Genomic DNA, 24,178 nt, shown 5'->3' with positions numbered 1-24,178 from the left:
GGCAATTGGATAGGTACATGGATAGGTGCTTAAGCTAGGACAAATGTTCTGCACAACGTTGTGGGCCGAAGGGCCTGTTCTGTGCTGTATTGTTCTATGTTCTATCTATGTTCAGGGATTGCTTCTTCCCTGGCTGACAGCTCAAGAATTAAGGGTCACAATTTCAGGAAATGTGTAAGGCTATTTTGAACTGTGATAAGGAGAAATTTCTTCATAAAGATGGTGGGGAAGCTGATGAACTTTCGGTACCTCTTCCCTATGATATCATGTCTTTATTTTTATCTTTAATTTATCTGCTAACTTACTTATCGAGCCTTAATAATTTTTTTAAAATTTAAAATCTACTGTTATGTCCTCTATTCTGAGAAATATCCAAGCATAATTCAAATTCACCTTGAAAATCCAATCTGCACTCCTGTGTTATGTTCAGCATCTCCATGAAGCTGATTATTTAAAAGAAACACAGATCCCTCTTAACTTCAGTAAGTTCAAATCCTGGAAAGAGTCCAGACTTGATAACATCCCAAGTGAGAGCCTGGAATGAAATCTGGATTGATAGTTTTTTTTTCATATTAATGTAGTTATCGTGCACTGAGACAAATTCACACAATGCTGAAGAGTTTCCTTAAAAAAAGAACAGATTCATTATGCCATGTATGCTGTCAACATATAGCACACCATTTGAAAGATTTTCAAACATGTAGGGAAACAAGGTCTCAACTGGTTTGGACAAACAGGAGACTGGAAGGACACAGCAAGCCAGGCAGCACCAGGAGAAGTCAACGTTTTGAGTATTAACCCTTCTCAGGACTAGATGTGAGGGAAATTGGAGCTACAGATAAATAGAGAGGGGTGGAATGGGGAGAAAACTAGAATGCTGAGCTAGTGATAAGCAGATAAGTAGTGGGTACGACATGGTTAGTTGATGGGAGGGGTGATTTTCTTTTTTCCAGAGAGGTTGTAAATGACACAAACTCCGAACATTCTCGTGTTGAAGGGTTTTAGGGCCAATGTGATATAGTTAACAGATACTGCCTCAGGCAGAATGCTTTCAGGTTTAAACAAATCACACTTGTACAATGAAAGGGAAGTGGCCAGTTCTCCCAACTCAGCTTTTCTCTGGTTTGGTGTGGTTTTTATCAGTAGTGTGGAAAAAGCTGCTGAATCCTGTAACAACTTGTGTTTGATTTTGCATTTGTGCTAAGCAGTTTTTATGGAGATTGTTACAAGTATTTGGAACAACATCATTAAGTTGGGATGATCTGTTGTGTTTTAGATAGATTAAGTTATTCGGTATTTTGTTTTCTGTTGTTTGTGTTTCGTTCATAAATCTTGTAAATAAATTCTGTATTGTTTAAAACTAAGTGGTTTGACTAGCGGAATCTCTTCCTGAGTATCCACTTTATACCTGCTTAAAAGAACTAGCAAAGTTAGGGTCTGGGCGACCTTCTTGAAATGTTTTGAGGGTTCTGGCCTGGTTCATAACAGTTGCTTGAAGGAAGGGTGGGTGGGTAGAATGGAAGGGAGGAGGCAGGGCTGAAAAGTGAGCTGGCTGATGGGTGGGAAGGTTATTTGAGATCAGAGAAATTGATGTTAAGTTCTTCGGGCTGTAGACTGCCCAGGTGGTCTGATTCTGCCCAGGTGTCTGGCAGAAAGCAGAGAGTGGGATAAAAGAATCTTTTCTCAGGATGACAGCCAGTGACAAGTGGTGTTCAGCAAAGGTCAGTGTTGGGACCACAACTTTTCACTTTATGTATAATGATCGCAATGAAGGAACTGAGGGCATTCTGGCTAAGTTTTCAGATGATACAAAGATAGGTAGAGGGACAGATGATATTGAAGAGGCAGGGAGGCTGCAGAAGGATTTGGATAGGTTAGGAGAGTGTGCAACGAAGTAACAAATGGAGTACAACATGGGAGTTCTTCAGCCAGGGAGTGTGAAGTCATGCACTTTTCTAAGAAGAATAGAAGCATGGACTATTTTCTAAATGGGGAGAAAATTCTGAAGTCTGCAAAGAGACGAGATTTCTAGTCCAGGATTCTCTCCAGGTGAACTTGCAGGTTGTGTCAGTAGTGAGGAATGTAAATGCAATGTTGGCATTTATTTTGAGAGAACTTGAACATGAAAACAGGATGTACTTCTGAGGCTCTATAATGCTTTGGTCAGACCACATTTGGAGTATTGTACGCGGCTTTGAGCCCCATATCTCAGGACGGATGTGCTGGCCCTGGAATGTGTTCAGAAGAGGTCCATAAGAATTGAGCGCAGGAATGAAAAGCTTAACGTTTGAGGACTCTGGGTGTATACTTGATGGAGTTTAGAAGGATGAGGGGAAATATAATTGAAACTTAGAGAATACTGAATGGCTTGGACAGAGTGAATGTTGGAAAGATGTTTCCATTGGTAGGAGAGACTAGGACCCTCGAACCTTCGAGTAAAATGAAGACATTTCAGAACAGAGTTAAGGAGAAACTTCTTCAGCCAGGGAGTGGTGAATCTATGGAATTCATTGCCACAGAAGGTTGTGGAGGCCTTGTCATTGAGTATATTTAAGACTGAGATAGATATTTTGATTGTCAAGGGTTACCAGGAGAAAGTGGGAGAATGAAGTTGAGAAACTTATCAGAGTTGAGAGTGTGTTGCTGGAAAAGCACAGCAGGTCAGTCTGTCTCCTGAGAAACTTATAAGCCATGATTGAATGGTGGAGCTGATGTGATGAGCTGAATGGCCTAATTTCTGCTCCTGTGTCTTATGGATTCACAGCGACAATGGTGGAGGCAGAGGATGGACATGTTGGACGGAAAGTGGGAGGGGAAATTGAAGTGGTGGTGCTAGGACAAATGTTCGGCACAACATCGTGGGCCGAAGAGCCTGTTCTGTGCTGTATTGTTCTATGTTCTATGTTCTATGTACCACAGGGTCATGCTGGCCATTACGGGCCAGGTGAGGATGCTTGGCGAAGTGGTCATCTCGTGTACATTTAGCCTCACCGATGTAGCAAAGACTGCCTCCATTTCAGACACTGCCCACTCTCCAATCAACACACGGATTCCGATCTACCCCCCTCCCCGCAGCTAGCTAGCACACCTTTCCTTCCTCATCTGTCCACCCCCCACAATACATTCAAGATCTCTACATCTCTTCCCTCTACCTCCTCACCTCCGCATCCCTCCCCACATCCAATCCTCCATCCCACTCCCCAGCCCATCACCTTCTCACTCTCCTTACTCTCCAACAACTGCTCCCCCTCACCACATTGCGTCCATCCCTCATCCATCGCATGCAATTCCCATTCACCCCTCCCATCCTTTAGCCTCCTCAAGATCCCTCCCAAATCCCAACCCTGAACCATGCTGCACATTCACCATCCCACTGATCTCGAACTCTGGGGCCAAATGGACTGCCCTCAGGAAAGAGCTCATGTTTATGCCCGTCCATCCCTGCCATGATGTGGAGCTCTTCTTCCTCCGCCCCTGTGCTACCTTCTTTGATAAAGATTCCCAAGCACTCTCCGAGGACTCGTCTCCCACTTTCAACCTTCTTATTCCTCCTGGATGCTCTCTCAAGCCTCTTTCTCACCCTGGAACTCTTTATTGCTGACTGCTGATGCAACATCAACTGCCTCAATTTCTCCACACTGCAACCTCGCCCCCTCTGAATGTACAGCATTCCACACTCTCTGCACTAATCCCCATTTCACTATCAAACCCACTGACAAAGGTGGGGCTATGGTTGTCTGGAGAACGGACCCCTCTGTTGCAGAGGCTGAATGCCAGCTGTCTGCACCACATCCTACCTCCCCTTGACCATGACCCCACCATTGCCCATCAAGTCAGCACCTCTCACACTGTCCGCGACCTCATCGCCTCCAATGATCTCTACTCCCACCACCTTCAACCCCATAGTCCCCTCAGACTCCACATTGCCCAATTCCAACAGCAACCCACTTACCCCATCCACCTATTGTCTCCACATGCTCTTGCCCACTGAACTCACTTCTTCATACCTCAACTCCATTCTCTTTCCCTTAATCTAGGCATTTGCCATCTACATCCAGGACACAAGCCACACCCTCCAGGTGAATTCACCTGCACCTCCACAACCGTCACTTACTGTATCCGCTGCACCCAATGTGGTCTCCTCTACATTGGGGAGACAGGGCACCTACTTGCTGAACATTTCAGGGAACACCTCTGGGACACCTGCACCAACCAACCCAACCGCTCCGTGGCTGAACACTTTAACTCCCCCTCCCACTCCGCCACGGACATGCAGGTCCTTGGCCTCCTCCATCGCCAGACCCTGGCCACGTGACGCTCAGAGGAAGAGCGCCTCATCTTCTGCCTCGGAACCCTCCAACCACATGGGATGAAGGTAGATTTCTCCAGCTTCCTCAATTCCCCTCCTCCCATCTTATTTCAGTCCCAATCCCTGGATCCAGCACCGCCCTCTTGACCTGCAATCTTCTTCCCGACCTCTCCGCCCCCACCCCCTATCACACTCTGGTCTCCAGCATCTGCAGTCCTCACTTTTTCCTTCTTCAGTATGTTCACAGGTACTGTTCCTCAACTCTTCCACCGTTATATCGATCACTGCATCGGTGCTGCATCCTGCAGCCAGGCTGAACTGGAGCAGTTCATCAACTTAATTAACTATTTTCATCCTGCCATCAAATTCACTTTGTCTATCTTCGTCACCTCCCACCTTGCTTAACCTCTCTATTTCCATCTCCGGCAACAGTTTACGGACCGGCATTTACTATAAACCCACAGAGTCACATAGCTACCAGGTCGACACCTCTTCCCACCCTGTATCCTGCAAAAACTCCACCCATTTTTCCTAATTCCTCAATCTCCTTTGCAAATGCTCTGGAAATGAGATGTTCTACTCTCAAGCATTCCAGATGTCCTCCTATTTCAACCAACTTTATTTTCTCCTCTCTGTCATCCAGATAGCCCTCCACCACACTTCCTCCACTCCCAGTTTCATTGCTCGAAAACCCCCACCCTCGAAACATTAAAAAAAAGGTCCCCATTGTCCTCACTTTGCACCCCACCAGCCTCTACATCTAATGTACCATTCTCCAACACTCCTGTCAACTCCAGATAGACCATACAACCCAGAACACAGAACGTAGAGTATAGGATAGTGCAGCACAGTGCAGGCCCTTCAGCCCTCGATGTTGTGCCAACCTTTTATCTTACCCTAAGATCAAACTAACCTACATACCCATAGCCCTCATTTTCTCCTATCATCCTTATGCCTATCGAAGAGTTGCTTCAATGTTCCTAATGTATCTGACACTATTACCACCACTAGCAATGCATTCCATACACTCACCACTCTGTGTAAGGAATAGACTCTCTCCTAAACCTTCTTCCAATCACCTTAAAATTATGGCCCCTTGTCATAGACATTTCTGCCCTGAGAAAAAGTCTCTGAGTATTCACTCTTTCTATGCCTCTGATCATCTTGTACACCTCTGTCAAGCTACTTATCACCCTACTTCGCTCCAATGAGAAAAGCCTTCGCTCCGTCAACCTTTCTTCATAAGACATGCCCTCCAGTTCGGACAGCATCCTGGTAAACTCCTCTGAACCTTATCTAAAGCTTCCACATCCTCCCTATAATGAGGCAACCAGAACTGAACACAATATTCCAGTTGTGGTCTAACCTGGACACCATAGAGCTGCAACATAACCTCATAGCTCTTAAACTCAATCCCCCTGCTAACGAAAGCCAGCACACCATAGGCCTTCTTAACAACTCTATTAACCTAGGTGGCAACTTTGAGGGATCTATGGACATGGACCCCAAGATTCCTCTGGTCCTCCACACTGCCAAGAATCCTGCCTTTAACCCTGTATTCTGCATTCAAATTCGACCTTCCAAAGTGAATCACTTTATACTTTTCCAGGTTGAACTCCATCTGTCACTTATCAGCCCAGTTCTGCATCCTGTCAATGTCTCTTGCAATCTACAATAGCTTTCCACATGATCCACCACTCCTCCAACCTTCGTGTCATCGGCAAAATTATTAACCCACCCTTCAACTGCCTCATCCAAGTCATTTATAAAAATCACAAAACAGAGATCCCAGGACAGATCCCTGCGCAACACCACTGGTCACTGAGATCCAGGTGGAATACTTTCCATCTTCTACCACCCTCTGTCCATTCTGCATCCAGACAGCCAAATCTCCCTGTATCCCATGCCTTCTTACTTTCTGAATGAACCTACCATGGGGAACCTGATCAAACGCCTTGCTAAAATCCATGTACACCACATCCACTGCTCTACCTTCATCAATGTGTTCTGTCACACTCATAAAATTCAATAAGACTTGTGAGGCATGACCTGCCCCTCACAAAGCCATGCTGACTATCTCCAATCAAGCTATGATTTTCCAAATAGTCATAAATCCTGTCTCTCAGAATCCTCTCCAATAAATCGCCCACCACAGATGTAAGACTGACTGGTCTGTAATTCCTCGGATTCTTAAACAAGAATTCTTTCTCGAATAAGGGAATAATATTTGCCACCCTCTCATCATCTGGTTTTACTCCAGTGGACAATGAGGATACAAAGATCATTGCCAAAGGTGCAGCAATCTCTTCTCTCGGTTCCAGTAGCAACCTTGGGTATATCCTGTCTGGCTCAGGGGACTTATTTATCCTTACGATTTTCAAAATTTCCAGTACATCCTCCTCCTTAGTATAAACCTGTTCAAGCATATCAGCTTGCTTTACATTGACCTCACAAATGACAAGGTCTCCCTCAGTGGTGAATACTGAAGCCAAGTATTCATTGAGGACCTCCCCTACCTCCTCAGACTCCAGGCACAAGTTTTCTCCACTATGCCTGATAGGCCCTATCCTCATTCTGGCCATCCTCTTGTTCCTCAAACAAGTGTAGAACACCTTAGGGTTTTCCTTAATCCCACCCGCTAAAGCTCCCTTCCAGCTCTCCTAAATCTCCTCTTAACCTCCCCACTGCCCTCTGCCTTCTGCAGAAATGTTCCATTTGCCAGTCCCTGGTTCGCACCACACATCCCACCAACCCCGCCCCATAATTTCCCCTGCAACTGAAAAAGATGCTGTACACCACCTTCCTCACCTCCATCCAGGGCCCCAAACAGTCCTGCAGAGGTTCACCTGCATCTCTTCCAACCTAGTCTACTGCATCCGATGCTCCTAATGTGGTCTTCTCTACATCAGTGAGACCAAATGTACACCAGGTGACCGCTTTGTCGAGTATTTTTGTCTGGTCCAAATCAGCCAGCCTGATCTCCCGGTCACTGCCGATTTCAATTCCCCCTCCAACTCGTCCATCCTCTGGCTCCTCCATTGCCGCAGTGAATCAGACTGCATATTGGAGAAACAACACCTTATTTTCTGCCTTGACAGCCTACTGCCTGAATGAAATCAGGAGGGCAAGAAGGGGACATGAGATAGCATTGGCAAAGAGCTAAGACATAGAGTTAAGGAGAATCCATAGGGTTTTTATAAATACATTAACGACAAAACGGTAACTAGGGAGAGAATAGGGCCCCTCAAAGATCAACAAGGTGGTGTTTGTGTGGAACCACAGGAGATGGGGAGATACAAAACTAGTATTTTGCATAGTATTTACTGTGGTAAAGCACATGGAAGGTATAGAATGTAGAGAAATAGATGGCGATATCTTGGAAAATGTCCATATTACAGAGGAGGAAGTGCTGGATTTCTTGAAACACCTAAAAGTGGAAGAATCCACAGGACCTGATCAGGTGTACCCTAGAACTCTGTGGGAAGTTCTGGAAGTGATTGATGGGCCCCTTGTGTGATATTTGTGTCACCGATAATCACAAGTGAGATGCTCGAAGTCTGGAGGTTGGCTAACATGGTGCCACTGTTTAACAAGGGTGGTAAGGACAAGCCAGGGAACTATAGACCAGTGAGTCTGATGTCGGTGGTGGACAAGTTGTTGGAGGGGATCCTGAGGGATAGGATGTACATGTATTTGAAAATGTGTTGCTGGAAAAGCGCAGCAGGTCAGGCAGCATCCAGGGAACAGGAGAATCGACGTTTCGGGCATAAGCCCTTCTTCAGGAAGAAGGTCTTATGCCCGAAACGTCGATTCTCCTGTTCCCTGGATGCTGCCTGACCTGCTGCGCTTTTCCAGCAACACATTTTCAGCTCTGATCTCCAGCATCTGCAGACCTCACTTTCTGTACATGTATTTGGAAAGGCAAAGCTTGCCGATAGTCAACATAGCTTTGTGCGTGGGAAATCATGTCTCTCAAACTTGATAGAGTTTTTTGAAGAAGTAACAAAAAGAATTGATGAGGGCAGAGCGGTAGACGTGGTCAATATGGACATCAGTAAGGCGTTCGACAAGGTTCCCCCGGTACACTGGTTAGCAAGGTTAGATCTCATTGGATACAGGGAGAACTAGCCATTTGGATACAGAACTGGCTCAAATGTAGAAGACAGAGGGTGGTAGTGGAGGTAGTTTTTCAGACTGGAGGCCTGTGATCATTGGAATGCCACAAAGATTGGTACTTTTCATTATTTATGTAATTGATTTGAATGTGAGCATAAGAGGTTTGGTTAGTAAGTTTGCAGATGACACCAAAATTGGAGGTGTAGTGGACAGCAAAGAAGGTTACTTCAGATTGCAATGGGATTTTGATCAGATGGGCTGAGAAGTGGCAGATGGAGTTTAATTTAGATAAATGCGGAGTACTGCAATTTGTGAAAGTAAATCTTAGCAGGACTTAAACACTTAATGGTAAGGTTCTGGGGAGTGTTGCTGAACAAAGAGACCTTGGAGTGCAGGTTCATAACTCCTTGAAAGTGGAGTCACACGTAGATAGACTAGTGAAGAAGCTGTTTGGTATGCTTTCCTTTATTGGTCAGAGTATTGAGTACAGGAGTTGGGAAATCATGACATTGGTTCGGCCACTTTTGGAATATTGCGTGCAAATCTGGTCTCCTTCCTATCGGAAAGATGTTGTGAAACTTGAAAGGGTTCAGAAAAGATTTACAAGGATGTTGCCAGGGTGGAGGATTTGAGCTATAAGGAGAGGTTGAATGGGTTGAGGCTGTTTTTCCTGGTATGTTGGAGGCTGAGGGGTGACCTTTATAGAGGTTTATAAAATCATGAGGGGCGTGGATAGGATAAATAGACAAAGTCTCTTCCTTGAGATGGAGGAGTCCAGAACTAGAGGGCACAGGTTTAGGGTGAGAGGGGAAAGATATAAAAGAGACCTGAAGGGCAACTTTTTCATTCAGAGGGTGGTACGTGTATGGAATGAGCTGCCAGAGGAAGTGGTGGAAGCCAGTACGGTTGCAACATTTAAAAGGTATCTGGATGGGTATATGAATAGGAAGGGTTTGGAGGGATATGGGCCAGGTGCTGGCAGGTGGGACTAGATTGGGTTGGGTGTCGGCATGGACAAGTTGGACCGCAGGGTCTGTTTCCGTGCTGTACATCTCTGTAGCTCTATGATTTAACATTGAGTTCTCTAATTTCAAATAATCTTCATACCCATCCCCCAGTTCCCTTTCCAGATCTACCTCCTCCCTTCTATTCCTTCTGACTACCAACCGGATTCATCTCTCCTGTCAACTAACCAGGTCGTACCCACTGCCTGTGTCTACTCACCACCTTTCCACTACTCTCCCCACCCATGCCCCCAACTCTTTATCTGTAGCTCCCCCTATCCTCACATCTAGTCCTGAAGAAGGGTTAATGCCCAAAACATTGACTTCTCCACCTCCTGATGCCGCCTAGCTTGCTGTATTCATTCAGCCTTTTGATTGTCTACTTTTGATTTTAGCATCTCCGGTTTTTTTGTCTATCAGCTGGTTCACAGACACTGTCCATCACAGACATTCAAAGCTAGAACTATTGCCCCTCTGGACCAAAAATTCAACTTCTACTTAATGGATTCTCTTTCACCATTACTGTACCTGTGAACTTGCCTGAATGTTCACAATTCTGAGAGCTTAAACTTTCTCAGCTTTCTCTGTGATACCCTACTGGTTTATAACCAAACATTCCTTTTATTTCTTGCAAGTTTCAAAACGCTATACTGATACTACTGCAAGTTTCCTGCTTTGTTTCGAGGTGTAAAACTATATTTGCTTCTGACCTCAGTCAGGTCTCCTCCAAACTGTCATAAACATTTAATGTTTGGGTTTTCTAAGCTAAAGTCAATCCATGATTATCCTGCTCAAAAATCAAGGAAATAGCTTTAGTGTTTACCCCATCTGTTACAAGCCACCACAATTAAAAACAGTTTACTTTTACACTTTGAGGTGACCCTGCTCTGTGACACATGCTGGACTGGGTCAGCGTTCAGAAAGATTATTTGTTGTATGCTAATGTGTATTCATGGAATATTGCAAATAGGCATTAATTGCACATTGATCTGAGGCCTGACATGTCATAAACTTGCTGTTGACTTGGATCTCTGGTCTCCAACTGCTGTTTTGAAAGTGAAACTTGGATTGTTACATAATTAAGTCACTCCTCACCGTACTTCCATTCTTAGCAGGCTTTATAAAATCTGTCTCCGGTGTCTTCATAGAATCATAGAATCCTTACAGTGCAGAAAGAGGCCATTCATCCCATTGAGTCTGCACCAAACCTCCAAAGAACATCTTACCCCATCCTTATAACCTATATTTATCATGACTAATCCACCAAATCTGCACACCTTTGGAATATGAAACCAGAGCATCCAGCAGAATCCAATGTAGACTTTGGAAGAACATGCAACCTCCACACAGTCACCAAAGGCTGGAATTGAACTTCGAACTCTGACACTGTGAAGCAGCAGTGTTGCCGTTGTTCTTGGAATTTGAATTAATATGAAATCATGCCAGGCACTGAGTGATGTGGGCATGAGACACAAATTTAGGAGAATTCCATGTGATTGGCAGTGAGGAGCTTCCTGCTGTTGAGGATCAAAAAGCCCCATTTCCAACCAAGTGTTGAATGGTGGGATGAGATTCTTGCTAGCGAGTGGTGAAAGGCTAGCTCTCACGACATGTGCACTGTGCAAGATGACACTGTGCTAGACACCCCGAGGTTCCCAATATTACTCAGTATTTCTGTCTGTAGTAAGTAGGTGAAAAATGGTGTAAAGCTAGACACCAGCGTGCTTGGTGCATAGGTAATAAGGTAATTTTGAGGAAAGAGTGCAAAAAAATGTTTGCTGCTCACGGAGAAAGTCCTTCCAAGAAATTCACCAAAATTGCTACTGAAGAATTTCCTGGTAAAATTTAGCTCATTATTTCAAACTGGAAACTTCTTTTACCTTGTCTCTAAGATCAGTCATCAACAACAAATATAGAAATTGCTGGAAAAGTTCAGGTAGGGAAGCATCTGTGAAGAGAAATCAGAGTTAGCATTTTAGATTGTGTGCTCCTTCCTCAGAAGTTTCTGATTAACAGCATCTGCAATTCGTTCAGACCAATCATTAGTTTTCTTACTTTGTACACATGTGTCTCAGTTTTTTTGTCTTTTCAGTCTGTTCTATTTGGGAGTATCTTTGGCTTCTTGCCATATAAATGCTGTAAAATATTCATAGCAGAAACCCAAGAGTATGACCCAATAGTAATAAACTCTGTACCATCTGTTACTGATGATTTTGACAGCTAGAAATTAGGGTAACCAAGTAATGACTTGGTTATCTGGGCAGTATAACATTAAATCTACACAGAGTAATTGGGTACAAATCCCATTCTGAATTGATATCTCAACATGTCGATTTTAAAATGGTGAGTTTCCCAGAGTTTGACTGGAGTTCCCTTTGTAGGTCAATCAATATGCATGATGCTGTAGTTTTCTTGACCCATCCTTTGAAGAAGGGTCTATGCACTTGACTGGAGAGTTGAGGAAAGGAAATACCTTATACCATTCATATTCCAAATTTTATTTTATTCTTCACACCAGATTTAACCTTGAGTTTTTTTAAACAAAAATGTGTTTAAGGATTTGAACTCTTTGTCTTTAATCAAAAGATTTAAAATCTCATTCTAAAAAAATGATATTAATTACTGCACTAAGACTAACCTACTTTTCTCGTCTCAGGTGATGTGGGTATGTAACTTGTGCCGAAAGCAGCAGGAAATCCTCACTAAATCAGGGGCCTGGTTCTATAGCAGTGGCCCAAACACGCCACAGGAGGCTGACCCGGCTGAGACCACAGCAGGAGTGTCCCACAGAAATGAAGAAGCACCAGAGGAAAAGAAAGCAAAACTCCAGGAGCATTCCCAGTTCCAAGGTCCATTATCCTCAGGGGACGTTTCCACACCAGCGTCAGACAAAAACAGACCTCAAGGGCTCATGCGACAAGATTCAATCAAAAATGGTTCAGGGGTGAAGCAGCATTCAATTCAGGCCACCAGTGAGATAACCACAGACAGGTATGATATTTATAGTAAAAACAACAGTAAATTGCGTCCAAAAGAAGTCCTGGTTGCATTTTCTTTTACTGTTTCCCTCCTGTTTCTCCACCAGTTATTAAAGTCGTTCTTAAAATGGCATGTTTGAGCTTATTTTCTGTCTGCTGATTATGAAATGTCTTGAAGGGTGAATTTCCAAAGCAAATGATGTAATGTGCTTATTTTTAACATTTTATCCTTCCTCGTTACAATAGGAATTTAATTTTCTCATTGAGGTGTTTGGCTATTTTTGTGTAAAACATACTACAAGTCCTCAGCAAGGGCCTCACCTTCGTCCCACTACACCCCAGATTAATGAATTTGGGACCTTGAATATTTCTTCCATTGCCTCAACCTCTGAGCCCACTTTTTCCATCAAGACTCCTGCCCACCCTCCGAGGATCTCTTCTCCTTCCTCGGACACACTCCATCTACCTTGACACCTTGTGCTGATCTGTTACCTGTCCTTGATCTCTTCATTTCTAACTGCTGTCGCAACATCGACCGTCTCAACCTGTCTACCCCTCTCGCCCATTCCAATATCTCACCCTCACAATGCTCAGTGTTCCACTCGCCCCACCCAAACCCCAACCTCGCCATCAAACCAGTAGACAAGAGGGGGTGCAGTGGTAGTTTGGCGCACCGACCTCTACACCGCTGAAGCCAGGCGCCAACTCGCAGACACCACCTACTGCCCCCTCAACCAGAACCCCACCTCCCATCACTAAACCATCATCTCCCAGACCATCCGCAACCTCATCACCTTTGGGGGTTTCCCACCAACAGCCTCCAACCTTGTATTCCGAGAACCCTGCACAGCCTGATTCTAACTCCTACCCAAGATTCACAAACCTGACTACCCTGATCGACCCATTGTCTCAGCCTGCTCCTGCTCCACCGACCTAATCTCTGACATTGTCCTGTCCCTTTTAGTCCAGGAACTCCACACCTACGTTCGGGACTCCACCCATGCCTTTCAGCTCCTCCAAGACTTGCGTTTTCCCAACCCACAACGCCTTATCTTCACCATGGACATCCACTCCCTCTACTCATCTATCTGCCACGATGAAAGCCTCCAAGTCCTCCACTTCTTCCTCTTGTGCTGACCCAACCAGTACCCTTCCCCGACACAGTCAGTTGCCTGGCTGAACTGGTCCTCACCCTCAATAACTTCTCCTTTTAATCCTCCCACTTCCTCCAAGCCAAAGGGGTATCCATGGGCACCCATATGAATCCCAGCTATGTTTGCCTCTTCTTTGGATATGTGGAACAGTCCATCTTTCACAGCTACGCTGGCACCATTCCCCATCTTTTATTTCACTACATTGATGACTGTATCGGCGCTACCTCATGCTCCCATGAGGAGTTGAACAGCTTTCAACCTAACCTCAAATTCACCTGGATCATCTTGGACACCTCCCTCCCCTTCCTGGATCTCTCCACCCCTCATTCCTGATGAAGGGCTTATGCCTGAAATGTCGATTATCCTGCGCCTTAGATGCTGCTTGATCTGCTGTGCTTTTCCAGCACTGCAGTTGACTGCAAGTTATCATGTCACTTTTTTGTAGAACTTTATCAGAGACATATTGCAATCCACAAATATGGACTAAAATTTCTTTCTAAGAAGACCCTGATGATGTGGTTTAGTTTTTTTAGAATTGTGAAGACTGCAGGGTTTACTCAAAATTACGGTGGAAGCCCAAATCTGGAATTCTTGCACCAATGCCATCAGATCCGATTTTAGCCAATAAAAGTTTGGGTGAACTGTTACACTATCATGGGTGAAAAACCACAGCTCAGGCATTAAAACTAGGTGTTAACATTTCAAGTCTCATCTGACTCTTCATTGGAACTGTTTATTCCAAAGATGTCATATTGTCCTTGAAATGTCAACTCTGTGTCTCTCTCACAAATGCTACGAGACCTTTTGTGTTTCTCTGGCACTTTTGTGTTTTCATTTCAGATCTCTGGGATCTCTAGGATTTTGCTTTCTTTTAAACTCAGTGCCAAGTTCAAACTAACCCCATTTTCATTGGAATAAAATCCTTATGTTATCGTGTACGTGTTATGAAATTTTTATGATTTGGAATTGCCAGTGTTGGAGTAGGGTGTACACAGTTAAAAATCACACAACACGGGTTATGGTCCAACAGGTTTATTTGGAAGCACCAGCTTTCAGAGTGCTGCTCCTTCACATTTGCTACTTGTCTATTTACAGCTGTCAAGTTATTTGAATCCCCAGCCCTTTAAATTTTGAAACAAAGCTGCTGCCTGTTATGGTCTATGGATTGTTTAAAAACAAAAGCTGTCCTTACAGTTTTATGCTTTTTTTTTGTTGATTTAAGCCTAAGAGCTTTTTTTTTTAAACATTATTGCTGATTGCTTCCACAACCAGGAGGGACCTGTAAGTTCTGCAGTTTGATTAACAGCTTCAAGGTGTTATGAGAGGATTATCAGTCTTGGTTTTGTGGTGCTTAATTCTTTTTAAAATGAAGAATTAAATATTTAAGGAACTGAAAATGTATTAAATGCCTTTTGTGAATCATGTTACATAATTAATAGATAATTAGGAATTTATTTTACTATATCTCAGTATTGCTCATTACATCTGCCCATGGTGAATACTACGTGAGTTGGCAAGAAGTGCCAAGATGGGAAGGTGCGAGTTTCCACTTACTTGGTATGGGACGTGGGGTTTGCGTATAAGATGAACAGATTCAAGACTGGGGGTTAAAGGGCTTAATAGTTTAAAACAAAACCAGGACAAACCCTTCTAGCCTGTCTTAGCACTTGGCAGTCCCTGTGGCCACCTCTGATCTGCATCCACGTGGGTCTAGCATTGAGCTGCTAATCCACCTTTTCCAAAAGTGGGAGTACTGAGTCAAGAATTTTCTGACTCTATGACCTGTCTTGGGAGCAAACATCCAGAGCTGCATGTTAAAAGTCACTGCTGATTTTGGGTAGGATATTAATGGATTGCTATTAATAATTATTTACATCAAGCTAAGAAAAGCCAGCTGTACGTTATTTTATTCTTGTCATCATTAAATCTGTCTGCTTTATGCTTTCCCTCATAGATTGAGTAAAGGTTGATACAGCAAGAAATTGTAAAACTGAAATATACTCCACCAGTTTGAGCACTACTATTACAAATCTGCATCATTAAAAAAAATCAACTTGAAATCTAATCTCACTGATATTCTCAAGAGAAACAGTAAATAGCCATTGCAGATTTTGTATGTTGCAGGACAATAAATAATTCTGGATGCAGTACAAAGAATATGAAAAATTTGGATGTTATTGAAATAGGAGCAGGAGTAGGCCATTTGGGTCTGCAATGATATTCAGTACCCTCTTTCTGGTTTGTCCCCATACACTTTGATCCCTTCAGTCCAAAAAACTATATGTAACTCCTAACTTAAACCTTCAATGTTTCCACCTTGACCACTTCCTAAGGAAAAGAACTCCACAGACTCACCACTCTCGGGGTGAGGAAATGTCTCCTCATCTTAGTCCTAAGTGACCTTCAAAAGATATGGGGAGAGAAGCAGAAACAGTGTATTGAATTGTGCCATGATTATACTGCATATATATATATCCTTACACTGAGACCCTTCCATTCCTCTTTTCGTCAATATGTTACAAGGGATCATTCATAGATTAGTGCATGAAGTGTTACAGACTTGTGCCTTGATTTTGGCATCTTGTACATCTTTTATTTATAAGTATTGAAGTTTGGATTATCTAGTCCTGGTCAATTCATTTTGAAGATAAATCACCAAAACCTGGGTTTTGTGGCCAAACTGCATGTCCTGCTAACTAATCACTGGTAGTCGTGGGGAAGTTGCCATTGGTATAATGCATGTAGCTTTCCTTGCATGACCATCTCAATTGTAGCTTGGACCATCTCCATTTTTTCAGCTGTACCTCAGAAAATGAAAACATTGCACCCCAGAACACCATCACAACTGGAAAATATGTATTGATTCTAGGCATGTCCCAGGACAGCTTGACCTTACAGCCAGATGAGATACACCAAAGAAATTTGTTTTGAATCATTCCATCTGGAGCAGACCACTCTACATCATCCCAGTTGGAAAATAATGAGTTGAACATTTCTAATGATAAACGGTATTTATATAATGCCTTTCATGACCAATGGACTTCACAACCAATTAACTATTACTGAAGGTTAGGCAATGTTTTAATGAGGAAACATAATAGCCAAAATCCAGACATAGCAAGCTCCCACAAAAAGTCATGTGATAATGACCATATAACGTATTTTTGCAATGTTATTTGAGAGATAAACTTTGGTTAAGATACTAGGACTAAAATTGGACCTTGAAGACAGAAATGGGTGAATTTATTATGGGGAACAAGGAAATGGCAGAAGAGTTAAATAGATACTTTGGATCTATCTTCACTGGGGAAGACACAAGCAATCTCCCAGATGTAATAGTGGCTGAAGGACCAAGGATAATGGATGAACTGAAGGGAATTTATATTAAGCAGGAAATAGTGTTGGAGAGACTGTTAGGTCTGAAGGCTGATAAGTCCCTGGGACCTGATGGTCTGCATCCCAGGGTACTTAAGGAGGTGGCTCTAGAAATTGTGGATGCATTGGTAATCATTTTCCAATGTTCTATAGATTCAAGATCAGTTCCTGCAAATTGGGGGGTAGCTAATGTTGTCCCACTTTTCAAAAATAGAGGGAGAAAGAAAACAGGAAATTAGAGACTGGTTAGCCTGAATGTCAGTGGTGGGAAAGATGCAGGAGTCAATTATAAAAATGAAATTACGACTCATAGCAGTAACAGGATAGGTCAGAGTCAGCATGGTGAAGGGGAAATTGTGCTTGACTAATCTGGAATTTTTTGAGGCTGTAACTATGAAGATGGACAAGGGAGAGCCAGTGGATGTTGTGTACCTGGACTTTCAGAAAGCCTTTGATAAAGTCCCACAAAGGAGATTAGTGAGCAAATTTAGGGCACATGGTATTGGGAGTAATGTACTGACTTGGATTGAAAATTGGCTGACTAACAGGAAGCAAAGAGTAGTGATAAACAGATCCCCTTCAGATTGGCTAGCAGTGACAGGTGGGGTACCACAAGGTTCGGTGCTGGGACTGCAGCTGTTTACAATATGCATCAATGATATAGTTGAAGGCATTAAAAGTAATATTAGCAAATTTGCTGAAGACACAAAGCTGGGTGGCAGGCTGAAATGTGAGGAGGATGTTATGAGAATATAGGGTGACTTGGACAGGTGAGGTGAGTGGACGGATGCATGGCAGATGCAGTTTAATGTGGATAAATGTGTGGTTATTCACTTTGGTGGCAAGAACAGGAAGGCAGATTACTATTTAAATGGAGTAAGTTAGGTAAAGGGGACATACAACGAGATCTAGGTATTCTTGTACATCAGTCAATGAAAGCAAGCATACATGTACAGCAGGCAGTGAAGAAAGCTAATGGCCTTCATAACAACAGGAATTGAATATAGGAGCAAAGAGGTCCTACTGCAGCTGTACAGGCCCCTAATGAGACTGCACCTGCAGTATTGTGTGCAGTTTTGGTCTCCAAATTTGAGGAAGGACTTTCTGGCTATTGAGGGAGTGCAGCGTAGGTTCACGAGATCAATTCCTGGAACGGTGGGACTATCATATGTTGAAAGATTGGAGCGACTGGGCTTATATACACTTGGGTTTAGAAGGATGGAAGGAGATCTGATTGAGACATATAAAATTATTAAAGCATTGGACACTCTGGAGGCAGGAAGCATGTTTCTGCTGATGGGTGAGTTCAGACCCAGAGGACACAGTTTAAAAGTAAGGGGTAGGCCATTTAGAACAGAGTTGAGGAGAAACTTCTTCACCCAGAGAGTGGTGGATATATGGAATGCTCTGACCCAGAAGGCAGTGGAGGCCAAGTCTCTGGATACTTTCAAGAAAGAGATGGATAGCGCTCTTAAAGATAGTGGAATCAAGGGTTATGGGGATAAAGCAGGAACAGGATATTGATTGTGGATGATTAGTCATGATCATAATCAATGGTGGTGCTGGCTCGAAGGGCCAAATGCACCTATTGTCTATTGTTTATAGGACACCTATAGCATCATGGAATCTTTCATATTCACCATAGCGGTGGCACGATGGCTTAGTGGTTAGCACTACTGTCTCACAAGTGCCAGGGATCGGGATTCAATTTCACTCTCAGGCAGCTGTGTGGAATTTTCAAATTCCATTCGTGTCAACATGGGTTTCCTCCCACAGTCCGAAGGTGCGCAGGTTAGGTGGATTAGCTATGCACTTCTTTACACAATGTGGTGGGTGCGTGGAATGCACTGCCGGCGGTGTTAGTAGAGTCAGAGACATTACTGACATTTAAATGACTGCTGGACAAGCTCATGGACAGCAGTAAATTGAAGGGTGTTGTGTAGGTTAGGATGCACTTAGATTCAGATAAATGCTCAGCACAGCATTGTGGGCCGAAGGGCCTATACTGTGCTGTACTGTTCTATGTTCTAAATTGCTCATAGTGTCCATTGCAGGTTAGGTGGATTAACCATGGGAAATGTAGGGTTACAGGGATAAGTAGTTGGATGGGTCTGGGTGGCATGCTTTTCGGAGGGTTGGTGTGGACTTAATGGGCTGAATGTCCTACTTCCACACTGTTGGGATTCATTCTGAGAGGTATGGCAGGGTCTCCTTTGAAAGGTGACACTTACAACAGGGCAATAGTTGCGTGTCAGCTTTGATTTTTGAACTGAAGTCCTAGAGTGAAACATGAATGTATGACCTGAAAAATGTGTTGCAGGTTAGGTAGCATCCAAAAAGCAGGAGGATGTGCCTATCTTCTGAATCACAACTGACATCTATTAAAGGAGACACTTTTTTTTGTTTTCTGTGTTGAACTTTGAAATATAAGTTGATATGAGAAATCGTGCCAGAATTTCAGTCGTACATGACCTAATTGCAACCAAAATGGTGCTTGGTTTTTCAGCCTATTTAAGAAGATTCCTTGTGATAGTAATACATATTATTATGTGATGTGATGTGGTTTTTGCAAATCAAATAGCAGTTCTTTAAGAGGCAAAATAATTGCAAAAATATTTGTAACAGCAAGATAATTGTTCATTCATGGTTTTTAAAAAATGTTTTGGATTGTATGTACATGAAAGCTTTTATTATATTGAGGAAATATATGGCAATTCAGTGATTTTTGTTGTGATGTAATAGATTGTTCTTTTTCAGCTTATTTTACCCTTTTTATATTTGTTGGTAGTGAAATGAGAGAGAGGTCAGGTTGTGAGCAATCCTATCCACAAACTGGCTGTTTGGAACTGCTGGCTGGTGCTGCTATGCTGACTTTATACTGCTGTGAGGGGACCATGATGATAAATTTATATCTCCAGTGTTCAGTGCTACTGTGCTGTCAATTCGGTAGCAAATGAAAAAAAATACTTACGATGTTAGCTGATCAGTGTATAGGTGTGATGTACCTATGATTTCATCAACAAATATATTAATTACAGAATAGTGGTTGAGCAGGAATGAATTTAAGATGTGTGTATGTGTGGCTCTGAATGGCTGGCCATAAGTGCACAGAATAGACCAAACCCTGAAGTAATATCAGCATATTTGTAATTTAATGCTTCATCTCTTTTTGAATATTACATGCATGGACATTTTTCTCCTTGCTATGTTGTGAAAAATGAGTAGTGTTGGCCCGACAGTCAGTTGAACAGACTATTATGAATGTAGAACAATAGATGATAATAGAAAATTAGGACAATCTGAAGAAAGGTCTTAAGAGTATTTTCATTTTAAAAAAGTAGTTTACAGGAAGTAGAAAAATTAAGCATCTTAATTTGCATACATAAAATTATCATTTTTATTATTGTGTTGGTTATTGTAAAAATGCTACTGATGGTTTGTAACAGGCAACGCCTTCCCCTACATGCATGCATATGCAATGACACACACATCTATTTGATTATTTAATCATATGATATGTGCAAAACAGTCTGCTCTTTTTCTTCCTCTCAACTAATAGATTTAAAGTATTTTTCTTCTCCCTTTGTATTACTTTCAAGGCCTAATTGTTGGAAGCTTGATGTGCTTGAATTCCTGATCAAAGCGTGTAGCCTGTGTTTGTTTAATAAGCATTCGGATATTAGAAATCTGTGACTGCTCGACACTGCAGCTGGAATGGGGAACCCTCACTGCTGCAAAGCATTATTGCTACAGTCAGTAATGGTGTTTAAAGTGCTTAGCTTCTCTGGCTGAATTAGCGGATGACATCTGAACAATTAACTATTGACTGGTGTTCATCAATCGTAGTCTTTACACAGGTCAGAACGGACTCAGGCATTTGATTGGCATCTTGGCATTTGATGTTACATAGGAGATAGACGGTTTTACAGTATATGGGAGTAAGAGATGAAAATGCAGTTTGAAGCACTGCGTCAGTTCTGCAGCTCTGTTTTAACCAGTTTAAATAGTGTTTTCTCAAACCAACATGACATTCTTCTTCAAAATGAGCTCTTTGAACAAGCTCTAAGCAGCATTGGGTGAGTAAATCACTTCTCGTATAATTGCAGAAGACAGCACTGTGTGTTTGGAAATTTCCCATGCCTGGCAATTAAAACCCTTACTTGATACATGAAAACTGCAATGGTATAAGTTGGAATATTGTTTATACAAATAGAAGTAGCTTCTAAAATAAAATATAGTACAAGGGCACCTTAGGAATTGAAAACTGTCAAGTTCAAATATCTATATTGAGGTCATTAGAGATTTTATAAATCTTTATTTAATTATCATTATAGTGTTTAGTCTTGACTATTGCATGATATTTGGGTTGAATGAACTTTTTAACGGTAGAATTATTATTGTTTTCAATAATGGTGTGCAGTCATTCAGTATCGAAGATACAGAGTTGAAAGAGAAGGCTATGTACAACTTTAAAACTGTTAATATCACTGTAAGAAAACTGTAACGTTAGAGGGTCGTGCCAGTTTATAATATAGAGAAAACATACCTGGCTCTGATAAAGGATGTTTATAATACTCAAAATTCATATTCATATCCAGGTTAAGGGCAGAAGCAGATTAATAGTAATTTAATTTACAATCCTATGTAGTTTTTACATTTATGTTTTACTCATTTTACTAGAAACTGATTTTTAAGAAAATTAATAAAACATACATAAAGAGATAAGGGGAAAAAATGACAAAAAAATCTGCAGTATCCACAGTTTTCTTGGCGTAATTGTGCTGGGTTGCTGGTACTGTTGCTTTTAGAAAGTGCACAGGGACTTGAGCAGGTGCAGTTGATTGCTTTGGCAACAATCTTTCTCCCCTCCTCCTCCTTGCTGCAGGGCGACTTCTGGTAGCAATGAATCTCGCAAATCTTGTAATCCACTTTATTGGTCAGAATATCCAGGTAGAAACATAAGAGTATTATATGAAGATTCTAGCTATCTAAATGACATATGATAATCTCTTGAAGGAATTCCTGTCAGCAACTGAAACAAAGTAAATGATTAGTGTAGTGTGGGCAGTCGCCCTTCTTCTGTATACTGTGTTGACTGGACAGTGTGTAGATGTTCAAGGCTTTCCTTATGATTAGCAGGCTACCAACTATTGAGGAAACTGAGACTTCTGACTGCAGGTACTTCTTACATTTTGAATTAGTCACTTCAAGAACTGATCACTGAGTAGGTGTTGGGTTGCATACGTTGTGTAAATTCTGCCACAGTATCAGGTAAAAGACTGTACAGAGTGAACTTGCAGCCAGACTTGAGGGAGACCATTGCAGATCAAAGGTAAAAAGGTTCCAGTTTTGAGTAAACAGCTGGTTATCTTGTGAGTTAAAATTATAGTGGTCTTGATTTTATAATTGTTTGTGTTTCATAAAATTATAAAAATTATTTGCATTAACCTGCTACTTATGAACATCATAAGGAAAGCACATTGTAATGAAGAATATACTTCAGTGGAAAATCACTGGTTTGTGCACCTTACTCTGAAAGCCAAGCATTGAATTTGGTGCATTCTAAAGCGTAATGTTGTGAAAGATTCAACATCAGTTGTTTGAATGTAATTTTTTTCACATTTTTCATTGAAATTATTTTCATTTTAATGTGGCTGTTTATAAATATTTGTAATAGACTTCGTAATGAAACTGAAAACTGGCTGGGTGGAAGATTAAAAAAAGATGTGGCAACAAATATCGAGGTTACTTAAGAGCTATTGGGTTGAAAGTTAATTTTTCGTTTAGAGTTGATGTGAGAAATTTGGCAAGAAATATGACAACTGTGCCATTGACCTCCTGCCTTATCAGAACATCTAAACTGCAGCAAATTATTAATGTAGTTGCATCACTTACAAACCATTGCGAAAATGTGAGATTGAAGCTATAAAGCTACTTTACCTGAATGTAAGGAAGTAAAACTTAACAGGAGCCACCAATTACAAAAGTGTAACTTGATAATTTTTTTCAGAATTTTAATGGAACTGATTTTTGTATTTTTGTTTTCTCATTTTTCTTTGTATAAGTAAATAGGAAAGGCTAGATTGTAATCCACTAAATTCAACATGTCAGCTGCTGACCCTGCTGTTAGTAGCAGTCATTGAGGGCCAATCATGTGAAAGTTAGTTTGAAGTTAACCTTATCAGCCCTCTGAAATAATTGGATATTTGTCATACAAAATTTGAATGTTCATTACGCTCAATTTCTTTGGTTAACATGGCACATTTTACAAAATGTCAAGTGCAATGTGGTTTTATAATGCGTGCATGAATTTATAATTTTGAATTTATTCTAATTTTCATCTTCCATTCTCCCCTTTGTAAACTGTATTGTTTATTTATTTATATTTCACTTATAATTCTTCTTTTAAGTGGGCAAACAGTCAGGTGTTCTGCACCAAGCTCACTTCCAGTAATCAGCTGTCAGGTGATACATAGTGAAGGGTCAAGTTGATGCATCAAAATAATTTCCTTTGTTTTATTTTGTGGGGATGCACCTGAACACTGCATCATCCTTTTGGTGGACGACTAGGATGAATTTGGTTACAATTTGTAGATGAAATCATGGGCAAGCACGCAAACATTTCCAAGTCCCACATGATCTCATTTACTTCCTCAGCTAAGACAAAATTAGGAGCAAATGTAGACCACTTTGGCCTCTTAAGATTGAATGATGAAGCAATAAAATCACAGGTGATCTGGTTGCTCCACATTCCTGCTAATCCTTCGATAACTTTTCACTCTTTTGCCTATATCAAGGATCTATCTGTCCAGGCCTTATACATATTCAAAGACTCTATTTTCACCATCTTTTGAGAAATTGACTAATCCCTTAGTTTGAAACAGGGATACATAGTTCTTTATTCTCCCACAACTATATGTAGATCATGTACTCCAATGGAGATGCTATGGCAGTTTATTTTCCTACAGAGATGGTGCAATATGCCAGCAAAAGTTTGAACAGTCTGAGGTTTTCCAGGAAGACAAACTTAAGTATAAGGTAGTCAAGATTTAGTTTGCATGAGCACAAGGATTGCCAAATTGAATTTCAGATTTGGACACAGTCAGTACCCAAGTGTTGTGATGCAGTGGTATCACTATTCTTCAAAGTCAGTACTTAGCTTCAATCCTGACTACAGCAAGAACATAAACTCAAAGAAAGCAAAGCTTGAAAAACATTGAATGACTTGATTTTTGGATGTGA

The 24,178-nt window shown here is 41.7% G+C and overlaps 1 protein-coding gene across 8 annotated transcripts in view; it reads left to right on the top strand.

Moving 5' to 3' along the window:
- rims2a (regulating synaptic membrane exocytosis 2a) overlaps positions 1-24,178 on the top strand; it is a 973,874-nt gene that overhangs the window by 237,903 nt on the left and 711,793 nt on the right. For all 8 annotated transcript variants that reach the window (XM_043688425.1, XM_043688424.1, XM_043688426.1 and 5 more), the window contains one exon: positions 12,086-12,420. In XM_043688425.1, coding sequence (XP_043544360.1) covers positions 12,086-12,420 — 335 coding nt within the window. The remainder of the gene's footprint in view (positions 1-12,085; positions 12,421-24,178) is intronic.

The sequence above is a fragment of the Chiloscyllium plagiosum genome, chromosome 4, assembly GCF_004010195.1.
Source record: "Chiloscyllium plagiosum isolate BGI_BamShark_2017 chromosome 4, ASM401019v2, whole genome shotgun sequence".
Taxonomy (NCBI): domain Eukaryota; kingdom Metazoa; phylum Chordata; class Chondrichthyes; order Orectolobiformes; family Hemiscylliidae; genus Chiloscyllium; species Chiloscyllium plagiosum.
Note: the sequence above shows the minus strand (reverse complement) of the source record. Positions and strands in the feature narration are given on the sequence as shown.